Source organism: Ranitomeya variabilis, chromosome 7 (genome assembly GCF_051348905.1).
Source record: "Ranitomeya variabilis isolate aRanVar5 chromosome 7, aRanVar5.hap1, whole genome shotgun sequence".
NCBI classification, from domain to species: Eukaryota; Metazoa; Chordata; class Amphibia; order Anura; family Dendrobatidae; genus Ranitomeya; species Ranitomeya variabilis.
Window position 1 is genome coordinate 88,458,986 of NC_135238.1, and position 14,047 is coordinate 88,473,032.

Below are 14,047 nucleotides of genomic sequence, written 5' to 3' on the forward strand. Positions count from 1 at the left end.
GAACGTGTTCAGTAAACGTGACTGAACTACGTGACACTGTGACTGACAGAACTTGTTCAGTAAACGTGAGTGAACTACATCACAATGTGACTGACAGAACTTGTTCAGTAAACGTGACTGAACTACGTGGCACTGTGACTGACAGAACTTGTTCAGTAAACGTGACTGAACTACGTGGCACTGTGACTGACAGAACTTGTTCAATACACGTGACTGAACTACATGGCACTGTGACTGACAGAACTTGTTCAGTAGACGTGACTGAACTATGTGGCACTGTGACTGACAGAACTTGTTCAGTAAGCGTGACTGAACTACGTGGCACTGTGACTGACAGAACTTGTTCAGTAAACATGACTGAACTATGTGGCACTGTGACTGACAGAACTTGTTCAGTAAACGTCACTGAACTACGTGGCACTGTGACTGACAGAACTTGTTCAGTAAACGTGAGTGAACTACATCACACTGTGACTGACAGAACTTGTTCAGTAAACATGACTGAACTACGTGGCACTGTGACTGACAGAACTTGTTCAGTAAACGTGACTGAACTACGTGGCACTGTGACTGACAGAACTTGTTCAGTACACGTGACTGAACTACGTGGCACTGTGACTGACAGAACTTGTTCAGTAAGCGTGACTGAACTACGTGGCACTGTGACTGACAGAACTTGTTCAGTAAACATGACTGAACTATGTGGCACTGTGACTGACAGAACTTGTTCAGTAAACGTGACTGAACTATGTGGCACTGTGACTGACAGAACTTGTCCAGTAAACGTGACTGAACTACATCACACTGTGACTGACAGAACTTGTCCAGTAAACATGACTGAACTATGTGGCACTGTGACTGACAGAACTTGTTCAGTAAACGTGACTGAACTACGTGGCACTGTGACTGACAGAACTTGTTCAGTAAACATGACTGAACTATGTGACACTGTGACTGACAGAACTTGTTCAGTAAATGTGACTGAACTACGTGGCACTGTGACTGACAGAACTTGTCCAGTAAACGTGACTGAACTATGTGGTGACCAATCAGCGACGCGGGATTTCCATTACAGACAAACAGACAGAATTAGACGATTATATAGTAGATTTAATTTAAAAAATCTATAAAAAACTATTAGAATTTAAAAGATACAGGTCCACAAGAAAATGTATGCGTGAGGCAGGAGCAAAGCATTCGAACAGTTTGATTCAACCTAAGGTGATAAACACTACGGTATGTAGCAAAGGCAAAAAAACACTAGATAGTAGCTCTCATACATGTTCCTTGATTTTGGAAATATACGGTACTTTATTCCATAGCACACAAGTTTTCATTCCAACTATGTTTGAGAGATTTTGCAGGATGGGTTTCTCAACTAAAGGTTTAATCTCTGCTATATATGGATCACTATTTAATCACTCTACAGAACAATTAGGCCGGGGTCACACTGGAGAGAAATACGGACGAGGGAGAGGCGCAAAAAGAATGCATTGCACACGGACCAATGTTTCTCTATGGGGCAGCTTCCATCAGCCGTATATTTCTCTGTCATATTTAACAGGCTGAGAAAATGACAGCATGCTGCGATTGGCAGCGTATTTCTACAAAAAAACGCCAATGCAAGTCTATGGTGGCGAGAAAAATACGTATTACACACGGACCACACGTCTGCCTTGCGAGAAATACGCACCGGTGTCCTATAGAAAAGCCGGTAATTCAGTGCAGTGTACAGTAAAATCACACTGACAGGTTAGAATAGAATAGATAGAATAAATGTCTACACATAGTATTATTGGTGTATATATATATATATATATATATATATATATATATATATATATATATGTATACATAATGTCATTGACACACACATATATATATATATATATATATATATATATATATATATATATATATATATATATATATATATATATATATATATATATATTTATTTATATTTAATACAGAGCTAGATAGCATAAAAGCCGGTAATTCAATTGCCGGCTTTTGCTAAGTCCTACCAAACCCGACGGGATATGAGACATGGTTTACATACAGTAAACCATATCATATCCGATATATTTTTGCATATCCCTCACTAATAATGTTAGTAGTGTGTGTGTGCAAAATTTGGGAGCTCTAGGTTTAAAATAAAGGGTTAAATCACGGACAAAAATGACGTGGGCTCCCGCGCAATTTTCTCTGCCAGAGTGGGAAAGCCAGTGACTGAGGGCAGATATTAATAGCCTAGAGAGGAACCATGGTTTTTGGCCCCCCCTGGCTAAAAACATCTGCCCCAGCCACCCCAGAAAAGGCACATCTGGAAGATGCGCCTATTCTGGCACTTGGCCACTCTCTTCCCACTGAGGGCCCCCAAATCAGTGGGGCAATTGTGCAGTTTGTTACTCCCCCTAATGTTGACCCTGCTTGTAACCAGTTTTAAAATCAATGACTGCTCCAATTACACACATTGACAAAACTGTTGGAACTTCACTGTTAGGCTATGGTCACACTATCAGAATGTGGTCAGTATTTTACCTCAGTATTTGTAAGCCAAAACCAGGAGTGGAACAAACTGAGGGGAAAGCTATAATAGAAACACGTCACCAAGTCTGTATTTTAGACTCACTCCTGGTTTTGGCTAACAAATATTGATGTGAAATACTGACCAAATACTGATAGTGTGACCGTAGCCTTAAGGTAAGGAAAACTCACAATGGTAACTGAAATAATTTGACACTGACAAACGTAATTTTCAATTTACATTTACTGAACATTAACTAATAAAATTCAGACATTGCTTTTGAACTCTGGTTTAACAGAAAAAAATAATGAAAATTGCCTGGACAAAAATTATGTTACCCCTAGAAAAGATTGAAAATAGTTTGACCACAGGGACATGTTAAACTAAGGCGTGTCCTGAAATAAGCATCATAGGTGTCTATAAACTTGAAATCGGTCAGTCTGCCTATTTGAAGAGTGAAAAGTAGTCACTGTGCTGTTTGGCATCATGCTGTGTGCCACACTAAATATAGTAAGGAAAGGCGAGAGTTCTCTCAAGAGAATAGAAAGACAATTATAGACAAACATGTTAAAGGAGAAGGCTATAAGACCATCTTCAAACAGCTTGATGTTCCTGTTACTATAGCTGCATATATTATTCAGATGTTTAATGTGTATGGGACTGTAACCACTTTCTTGGACAAGGCAGCAAGAGGAAAGTTGATGACAAATTGAAGAGGCGGATAATATGAATTCTAACCAAAGAGCCCTGAACAACTTCCAAGAGAGATTAGAGGTCAACCCCAAGGTCAAGGTAAATCGATGTCTAATCACACCATCCATCACTGTCTTGGCCAAATTGAACTTCATGAAAGACGACAAAGAAGGAAACCACTGTTGAAAGCAAATCATAGAAAAGCAAGATTGGAATTTGCCAAAATGCATATTGACAAGCCACAATCTTCTGGGAAAATGCCATTCGGACAGATGAGACAAAACTGGAGCTTTTTGACAAGTCACATCAGCTCTATGTTCACAGGTGCAAAAATGAAGCACATGAAAAGAACATTGTACCTACTGTGAAGTATGGAGGAGGCTTGATTATGTTTTAGAGCTGCTTTGCTGCATCTGGCACAGGGTGTTTTGAAACTGTGCAGGGTAAGATAAAATCTCAAGACTACCAAGGCCATCTGAAGCCGAATGTGCAACCCAGTGTCAGAAAACTTAGCTTGAGTCACAGGTTATGAAACCTCCAACAGGATAATGACCCAAAACACAGCTAAAACATCCAATAATGACTAAGATCAAAGCATTGGACTGGAGTGCCTTTTTATGACCCCAGATCTAAATCCTTGTAAGGAGGTGAAGCACAAGAAGAGTCCGGGGGTGGTTACCTTCTCGGCTCTGTGCCTGGAACCATTGAGCTGTGCTACAGGTTCCCCAGGGGGCAGACTTAGAGACTGGGAGATGAAGGAAGCCGGGCAGAGAGCAGGGTGAGCAATGTGAGCAGCGGTCAGAGCAGGGTGCAGCTGTGCACCGAGAGAGAGAAAGAGCTCCCGGTCAGAGGACAAATACAGGAAGATTGCCCAGAAAGACTGCATTTTGTGAGTACATGAAAGCGGACTCTGCTGTGACTGGAGAGGGGCCCTTTGAGACCCGTGTAGAGACATTGGCCCGTGCAGAGACTGCGACCCCCTGGTACCCGCGGTATCAGTACAGAGACTGTGACCCCTGGTACCCACGGTATCAGTGCAGAGCCCCTGATTCCTGGTGAGAGACTTAACAGTGCAGAGCCCCTGATTCCTGGTGAGAGACTTAATAATAGACTGACCATCGTTTTCCCGGGATAGGCTGTGCTGTAAAAGCTAAAGACTCAGAGCCTGTGCATATCACATTAACTCCCGAAACCCCAGGCAGCGGGCTCCTAGAGACTACTCAGCCCACGGACAACAGAGGGACGACAAGTGCCGCTGTTTCTCGGCGCCTACGTTGGAGAAGACGACCCTTCAAGCAAGTCCTCATCAGACTGATAAGTGTTCTTTTCTCAAGAAATCTTGCTTACTTCTGTTACACTGTTTGACTCCCATATTTTTGCACTGTTTTATTGCTAGTTAGTTTCCATTGCTTCCTCCCTGCGAGGAGAACCTGATTCCTGTTATTAAACCCCTCAACTGTTGGTCTGTCTGTTCAGTGGTGACATACTCAGTACCTGCATACTATTACATCCTATTGAACAACTGTGGAAGGAGATGAAACCTTGCAGTCTGGGGACGGCATCGTTCACACCTGAGATACCTGGAGCAGTTTGCTAAGGAGGAAGCGGGCCAAAATACTTGTGGAAAGGTGCAGAAGTCTCACTGAAACCTATAGAAATCCTTTGTTTGCAGTGATTGCCTCAAAAAGATTTCACAAAAAAATATTAAGTTAAGGGTACTATCATTTTTGTCCAGGACATTTTCATTTGTTTTTTATTTTTTAATGTTTTTGTTGAACCACAATTGAGAAGTAATATCAGATTTTCATTAGTTGATATTCAGTAAATTTGAACTGAGAATTACTTTTGTGAGTTTACAATTAATTCAGTGACAGTTGTGTGTTTTTCTTACTTTAACAGAAGGGTACCAACAATTTTGCCCACATGTGTATGAGTGAGGTTGTCGCCAAAAACCTTTATTCCTAATGTACAGATTCACAACATTATTTTACATAGCAGGAGAAACCAGAACATAATGACATGGTACTGGAACAAAATATTCCCAACTTACTTTGTGACAAGTTGTAAAGATCATGGACATCCTCTGATTCATCTTCCTTTTCATCTCTCAGAAGAAAAGACGGCGGAGCCTTTCTCCATTCTGGCTTGGAACTAACCTAAAAAATATATCAAGAATTTCAAACCAATGTCCTGCCTTTTTCTAGGCCAAAACTTTTTAACTGTTATTACCTAAGACTCATCAAAATTTCTCATGTTACACATCATATAGATTAGGGAAACAATTTCAAGAACAGTATAATTCAGTGTTTCAATATTTGGGAGGCAAGTGTTTGTCTGATAGGGCATGAGCTCCGGCTGGTAGCACGGTCATTACACGCTCTGGACTGCTTACGACTACACTCAGTGCATGACGGCAGCCCTACCAGCAGGAGCAAGCGTCCTCCCAACAGGACTTTTTTTGTTCTCCATTGTCAGGAACTCGTTCTATTCATTTGAAGACCGCAGTGTGTAATAACGAGTAAGCCTGCAATTTGGGAATATTGACTTCTGGATGTAAGTAAGACCACTCGGCATTATCCTGACGTCTTTATGATCCAGCTGCCCTACTAGTCTTTTCAGCAGCTCGATTCAGCAATCACTCACTTATAACACATATTTTTGTGTGTCCAGTTGAGTTTCGGGTTGAATGTGGCTTATGTAGCTAATAACGGTATTGTCACTACTGTATATACTGGTAATATGTAGTTATGGTCTGGACGGTATTATTTGTCCACTATATAGCAGTATTTGTAATAATAATGTTCTTTTTACAGTAGTTTTAGTTAGTGATCTTTATGGTGATATTATTCAGTTACTGCTGTATACTGTATGTGAGCAATATATGGTAATAGCATGGCAATATTATTCATTCCTTATATACAGTTGCAAAATTATTAAACTCCAGTGCAAATTAGGTGTATCAACAAAATATACAACCTTTTTGCTGTTTGCAATGAACCAATAAAAGAAGAACAATTTAAATAGCTGGTATCACCAATATCTTAAATAGTGGTTTCACCTAAGTCAACCACTTTGAATGACTACTGTGGTCTCAGAATTATTCCACCCCTTCATGATAAGTGTCTTTAATACTTAATAGAGCAGACTCTGGCTGTTATGACCTGCTGCAAACCTGATGCATAGCCCAACTTCAGCTTCTGCCAGTGTTCCTGTGGAATATTAGCCCACACCTCTACCATACCAGGTAGTGTAGACAATGTTCATTTTACTTTAAACTTGCAAACTATGCTTCCAGCTGAATCTGTAGCTAATGTTTTGCAACCTTTTCCTTGTTTTGTTTTTTTGCGCAAGGCAATGATCTCTTTTTCTCTTTAACTTTTTGGACCACTCTCTTGACATTCCATGAATATTAGTGAACGGAAGGCCACTGCACCATAAGGAATGAGCTATGAGCTATGGGTTGAATATTTTTTATTGCAACTGTTGATGCATCAATAATAATACTGGTTTCAATTTAAAAAAAACCTGGTGTTTGATAATAGTGGTATTATTTTTTGGTCACTATGTGGCAGCAACATGTGGCCACCAACAGATGGTATTATTTGTCCCTTAAATAGTGGAGTAAGGGAAAATTGTATTGGGAATATAACATTATGATAAGTTACTTCATTCACATGATTAACACTGCACAAAGGGCCAGAACAAATAACAGGTCAGGAGGCTAACAGGAGCTCAGAACCTACTGGGGTTCTGACAGTGTCACTGCTGACACATCTCGGCCCAGTGAGCTTGAGCCTCAAAGGTTGGGCAGATGGTCCTTTGGATTCAAGCAGTGTGAATTGCGGGGACTCATCACCCTGTGTGTTTGACGAGTTATGAAAGTGTGTTGTGTATTTGATGTGTGTGGACTGTGTCAGGGTGTCTAGGGTTTATAATGGAGGTTGAGTCAGTCGCACCCCATGTCACGAACTGAGAACCTCATGTCACTGAACTGGTATTTTTGTAGTATCAGTCTTGGTACACTCGATTTTGTTCAGTAATATTATGGTGATTATACTTGTAGAATGTTATTATTTGCCTTATATTGGGTAAATGTGATATATACTCAGATCTGCCAAGACCAGAAGTGAACACACACATTTTCACATATAGTTACATTCACCACACAGGAAGTGGGGCCCGTGTGCTTTCAAATGCCCAGATTTAATTTATTTTTCAAATTTTATGTTTTATCAATAGCACAAAAAAATTAAGTAAAGTATACGACTTCAATATTTTAAAAGATCATATAATAATGAACATACAAAGAAAACAAGACAGAACCTACAAAGAGGAAAATAGGATGGTGAGAGGATGGGGCAGGGAGTAGTATGAGGGGCACGCAGATAATGGAATAGTAAGGATCAGAAATTGATGAGGATATTTTGTAAGATTAATCAAAAGCAAGACTGGTATTTGGCACAATGTGAGGATTCTCTGGTACCCTCGCCAAAAACAGCAGGGGCGTGACGGCAAGAAAGCAATTTGCATACATGCGGTCTTGACTAGTGATGAGCGAGTGTACTCATTGCTCGGGTTTTCCCCAGCACGCTCGGGTGACCTCTGAGTATTTATGACTGCTCAGAGATTTAGTTTTCATCACGGCAGCTGAATGATTCACATCTACTACCCAGCCTGAGTACATGTGGGGATTGCCTGGTTGGTAGGGAGTCCCCACATGTAATCAAGCAGGCTAGTAGCTGTAAATCATTCAGGTGGGGTGATGAAAACTTAGTCTCCGAGCAGTCATAAATACTAGGAGATCACCCGAGCATGCTGGGGAAAACCCGAGCAACGAGTACACTCTCTCATAACTAGTGCTGACTAGACGTGCACAGCCGAGTTCAATGCAAGTTTATTGAGTGAGGATGGACACGTCTAGTCGGAATGTGGCTGGAAGTATGCAAACTGCATACATGTGATCACATGACCACCAGCTCCAGGTGCCGACACTCGAGAATACTCACACAGCGCAGTGCGCGTAATGTGAGGAATTCACAAGTCTGCAGTCATGTAGAATGATTGCAGACTTGTACCCTAAGGCTGGACAACCCCTTTAACACATTAATGAATTATCAATTGGTCATAAAGTTATTTATTCAGGATAGAAATTGCAGGTTAGGTATGTCTTTTTTCCAAGCATGCGTTATTGTCTGTTTTGCTGCTAAGAAGAAGAAAGTGACGAGTATGTGCTGAGGTTGTGTGAGGGTGGATGGTTTGTGGTGTAACAGGGTTTCCACAGGTTCTCTTATCATGAGGGAATGGAAAATGACTCCAGCCAATTTATATAGCCAAGACCAGAAACAAGAGACCTGGGGTCAAGTCCTCCACACATGTAACATATCACGTTTGGATCCTCCAGAAACAATTAGCAGGAGATCCAGGGATCAGAAGTGCTAAGTGTGCATGGACCATGTACCAGCACATGACCACGTATAGCCCATTTGGGATCTTTTCCTAACACCACTCCACCAAACCCCGCCACTTATGACCAAACAAAATTCCACCCCCCCCCACTTAACGCTAATTATGCAATAAAAACATAACACATTAAATTCTTTTGGATAATTTTGGCCACAGCGGCCAGTTTATTAACAAACAAAACATAATAATTATAATTATAACAAAAAATCATCTGAAAAACTTGAGGGGGAGGGTTCTTGGAGCTAAAAGATCTGGCATCATATATATAGGCAAAAAATGCCCCAAAAATTTCAAACCAACACTTTTTTACCGTCAGCCGTGGCCACCAGCTCGAGGGCACCATGTAACCCTTTTCAGGGCAGACCGAAAAACCCCAAAGCTCCCGAGGATAACCCCGTCCAGAGCCCGTAACCACAAGCCAGATCAACCCCCATCCAATTGACCTTCCTCCAATAAAACATCACCAACTCCAAGAACCCCGCCCCCCGCCAACCACGAACAGCCCTGACCACCTCATGCTCGTGAGTGCCCCACCACAGCCAACGCCCTTTTGACTCCCTCCTGTAGGGCGAGTGCCCACAAGTCAATACCGATATAATTCAGGTGCACGCCATCCTCTCTCCAAAAATTACCGACCCCAGCCTCCAACTCAAAATGCCTCACTGCAATTCCCCCATTCCTGGATACAAACTTCGCCACAGCCCTGTTACGTTTTATCCTGGCCCTATTAATGCCTTTCAAGGATCGAGCCAACCTGCGTTGCTACCTAGGCACTAAGTCAGACCACACCGTCAGAACTCCCGGATAAGAGACCCAAAATCTCAAAAAATCAAAACGGATGTCCCTAATCAATTCCCTAACCGGTTTCATACCCAAATCATTCCCCCCCCCCATGTGCACCAGTAAAATATCCGAAGCTCTATCCAAACGCGCGGCCCGAGCAAATTCTGGCAACACCCTGTTCCATAACAACATAACATAACCCGGAACCCCAACCATCGAATCACAACAGTATCACGGCTAAAACCTAATTGCCTGCCATCCGGCCTGTCATCAGCCCACGATGCACCCCAATACACCAACGAATGTCTGAAAATCCAGGTCAATAACGGGGGCCGACCTAAAAAACAGAACAATTACATACCAGCATAACTCAATACACCCCAAAAAACACCTAACGACGTACGTAAGTCAAATAACGATTCGAATTCCATCTCACAATCCGTTTAATCACTTAAGCTCCTAAACCCAAACCGTCTGCCTCTGTAGCAGCCCCAATTCTAAAAGAGTGAGACCCAGAATCAAATCCCAACTCAGCCAAAACCTTCTTTAAAACCGCCGAAAATTTCAAACGTGACAAAAAGGTCCCGTCTTAGTGACATAGCAGCGGGCCCGATCTACCAGACCACAGACTCCAGTACTCCTACAAACAACGTTGCGGGCACATCAAACATCCATCCACCCTCCCTAAGACCACCCGCTTACCATTACCATGCTTGTCAGTGTTCGACCGCCGAATCCAAAAAGAAATGCCTCCTGCCCAAAAATCAACGTCCTCTGCCAACAAACCTCCTGCTTTGAGTTTGTTAGGAGGCACCAGCTCCCCCAATCTCAAAGCCTCAAAGAACGCCCAAGAATAAGCCAACCTAAACAGGGAAGCTTCGAAATGAGAACAACAAATTCTCCCAACTTCGCGCCCCAACTTAGTTAACATGCTAAACGAAATGGGTCTGTGTTGTGAACTCTATTTTTGGGCTCCCTCTAGTGGTCACAAGCGGTACTGTGTAGTGTTGTCTATCTGCAGGTTGGCAGCATCAGGTGGTTCATTATCCTTGGCTGGTTTCCTATTTAGCTCACCTGGATACTCAGTTCCTTGCCTGCTATCAATGTATTCAGTGCTCTTCAGATTCCTTGTGACTACCTTGCTCCCAGTCTCTCCAAGACAAGCTAAGTTTTTGTTTGTTCATTTTTTGATTATCAGCATTCATCATGTTTCTTGTCCAGCTTGCTAAAATGTGATTTCCTCGCTTGCTGGTTGCTCTAGGGGACTGAGTTTCTCCCCCCACACCGTTAGTTGGTGCGGGGGTTCTGGAAATCTCAGTGTGGATATTTTGAAAGGGTTTTTTACTGACCGCACAGACCTCTTTTCTATTTTCTACTATCTAGTATTAGTGGGCCTCATTTGCTGAATCTGCTTTCACCCCTGTGTATGTGCCTTCCTCTTACCTCACCGTTATTATTTGTTGGGGGCTTCTATATCTTTGGGGATTATTTCTCTGGAGGCAAGTGAGGTCTTTCTCTCTCTCTAGGGGTAGTTAGTTCCTCAGGCTGGCTCGAGACGTCTAGGATTTTAGGCACGTTCACCGGCTACTTCTAGTGTGTTTTGGATAGGTTCAGATTTGCGGTCAGTCCAGTTTGCCACCTCCCTAGAGCTTGTCCTATGTTTGTTACTTAGCTGGAGTAATTTGTGATCCTCAACCACTAAGGATCATAACAGTATAGTAGGCCAAAAAGTGTTTAATGCATCGCAGAAGTGGGATAAAAAGAAGACCTGAGTACATTTTTTTTTTCTCCTCCCGCTTTTCCTTTGCTGCAGTCTGTTTAGCTTCTTTCATCCCCTTGAACTCTGGGTGGTTTTGAGCTCAGCTGCAGACATGAATGTTCAGACTCTGACTTCTAGTGTGGAACATCTTACTGCACGGGTGCAAAGTATTCAGGATTTTGTTATTCATAGCCCTATGTCAGAACCTAAGATACCCATTCCTGAGTTGTTTTCTGGAGATAGATCTAGGTTTCTAAATTTTAAGAATAATTGTAAGTTATTTCTATCTCTGAGACCTCGTTCCTCTGGTGATTCCGCTCAGCAAGTTAAAATTGTTATCTCCTTGTTGCGTGGCGACCCTCAAGATTGGGCTTTCTCTCTGGCGCCAGGAGATCCTGCATTGCTTAATGTAGATGCATTTTTTCTGGCTCTTGGACTGCTTTATGAGGAGCCTAATCTTGAGAATCAGGCAGAAAAAGCATTGCTGGCTATCTCTCAAGGTCAGGATGAAGCAGAGGTGTATTGTCAAAAATTTCGGAAATGGTCGGTGCTTACTCAATGGAATGAGTGTGCCCTGGCTGCAAATTTCAGAGAAGGTCTTTCTGAGGCCGTTAAGAATGTTATGGTGGGGTTTCCCACCCCTACAAGTCTGAGTGATTCTATGGCTTTAGCCATTCAGGTTGATCGGCATTTGCGGGAGCGCAAATCTGCTCATCCTTTGGCGGTATTTTCTGAACAGAGACCTGAGTCTATGCAATGTGACCGAACTCTGACCAGAATTGAGCGACAAAGTCATAGACGTCAAAATGGGTTGTGCTTTTACTGTGGTGATTCTACTCATGTTATCTCAGCATGCTCTAAACGCTTAAAAAAATTCGCTAAACCTGTCACCATTAGTACTATACAGCCTAAATTTATTTTGTCTGTTACTTTGATTTGTTCTTTGTCGTCCTACTCGGTTATGGCTTTTGTGGATTCGGGTGCTGCCCTGAATCTGATGGATTTGTCGTTTGCCAGGCGCTGTGGTTTTGTCCTGGAGCCTTTGGAATTTCCTATTCCTCTGAGGGGAATTGATGCTACGCCATTGGCTGAGAATAAGCCTCAGTATTGGACGCAAATGACCATGTGCATGACTCCCGTACATCAGGAGGTGATTCGCTTTCTTGTTTTGTATAATTTGCATGATGTTGTCGTTTTGGGTCTGCCATGGCTGCAGGCTCATAATCCAGTTTTAGATTGGAAAGCTATGTCTGTGTCAAGTTGGGGTTGTCAGGGAATTCATGGCGATACTCCGTTGGTGTCTATTGCTTCTTCCACTCCTTCTGAGGTCCCTGAGTTTTTGTCTGACTACCAGGATGTATTTGATGAGCCCAGGTCCAGTGCCCTGCCCCCTCATAGGGATTGTGACTGTGCTATAAATTTAATTCCTGGTAGTAAATTTCCTAAGGGACGACTTTTTAATTTGTCTATACCAGAGCATGCCGCGATGCGGAGTTATATAAAGGAGTCTTTGGAGAAGGGACATATTCGCCCATCCTCTTCCCCTCTTGGTGCAGGATTTTTTTTTGTGGCCAAGAAGGACGGTTCTTTGAGACCTTGTATAGATTATCGTCTTCTGAATAAAATCACAGTCAAATTTCAGTATCCTTTGCCACTATTGTCTGATTTGTTTGCTCGGATTAAGGGTGCCAGTTGGTTCACCAAGATAGATCTCCGTGGTGCGTATAACCTTGTGCGCATTAAGCAGGGAGATGAATGGAAAACAGCATTTAATACGCCCGAAGGCCATTTTGAGTACTTGGTGATGCCTTTTGGACTTTCTAATGCTCCTTCTGTGTTTCAGTCCTTCATGCATGACATCTTCCGAGAATATCTGGATAAATTTATGATTGTTTATCTGGATGACATTTTGGTCTTTTCTGATGATTGGGAGTCCCATGTGAAGCAGGTCAGGATGGTGTTTCAGGTCTTGCGTGCTAATGCTTTATTTGTGAAGGGCTCAAAATGTCTCTTCGGAGTACAGAAGGTCTCCTTTTTGGGTTTTATTTTTTCTCCTTCTACTGTGGAGATGGACCCAGTCAAGGTCCAGGCTATTCATGACTGGACTCAGCCCACGTCTGTTAAGAGTCTTCAGAAGTTCTTGGGTCTTGCTAATTTTTACCGTCGTTTCATCGCTAATTTTTCTAGCGTGGTTAAACCTTTGACGGATTTGACCAGGAAGGGTTCTGATGTGACTAATTGGTCTACTGCGGCCGTGGAGGCCTTTCGGGAGCTGAAGCACCGGTTTTCTTCAGCTCCAGTCTTATGTCAGCCAGATGTCTCTCTCCCCTTCCAGGTCGAGGTTGATGCTTCTGAGATTGGAGCAGGGGCTGTTTTGTCACAGAGAAGCTCTGATGGCTCTGTGATGAAGCCATGTCCTTTCTTTTCAAGAAAGTTTTCGCCTGCCGAGCGGAATTATGATGTTGGTAATCGGGAGTTGTTGGCTATGAAGTGGGCATTTGAGGAGTGGCGACATTGGCTCGAAGGAGCTAAACATCGTGTGGTGGTCTTGACTGATCACAAAAATCTGATTTATCTTGAATCTGCCAAGCGCCTGAATCCTAGACAGGCTCGTTGGTCGTTGTTTTTCTCCCGCTTCAACTTCGTGGTCTCATACCTGCCTGGTTCGAAGAACGTGAAAGCTGATGCACTTTCTAGGAGTTTTGTGCCTGACTCTCCGGGAGTTTCTGAGCTGGCTGGTATTCTCAGAGAGGGAGTGATTTTGTCTGCCATTTCCCCAGATTTGCAACGAGTGCTGCAGAAATTTCAGGCGGATAGAC

At 42.7% G+C, this 14,047-nt stretch overlaps 1 protein-coding gene across 2 annotated transcripts in view; it reads right to left on the reverse strand.

Moving 5' to 3' along the window:
• Positions 1–14,047, reverse strand: part of DNAH7 (dynein axonemal heavy chain 7) — a 564,416-nt gene that overhangs the window by 501,615 nt on the left and 48,754 nt on the right. For both annotated transcript variants that reach the window (XM_077275383.1, XM_077275384.1), the window contains exon 3: positions 5,274–5,379. In XM_077275383.1, the coding sequence (XP_077131498.1) occupies positions 5,274–5,379 (106 nt within the window). The remainder of the gene's footprint in view (positions 1–5,273; positions 5,380–14,047) is intronic.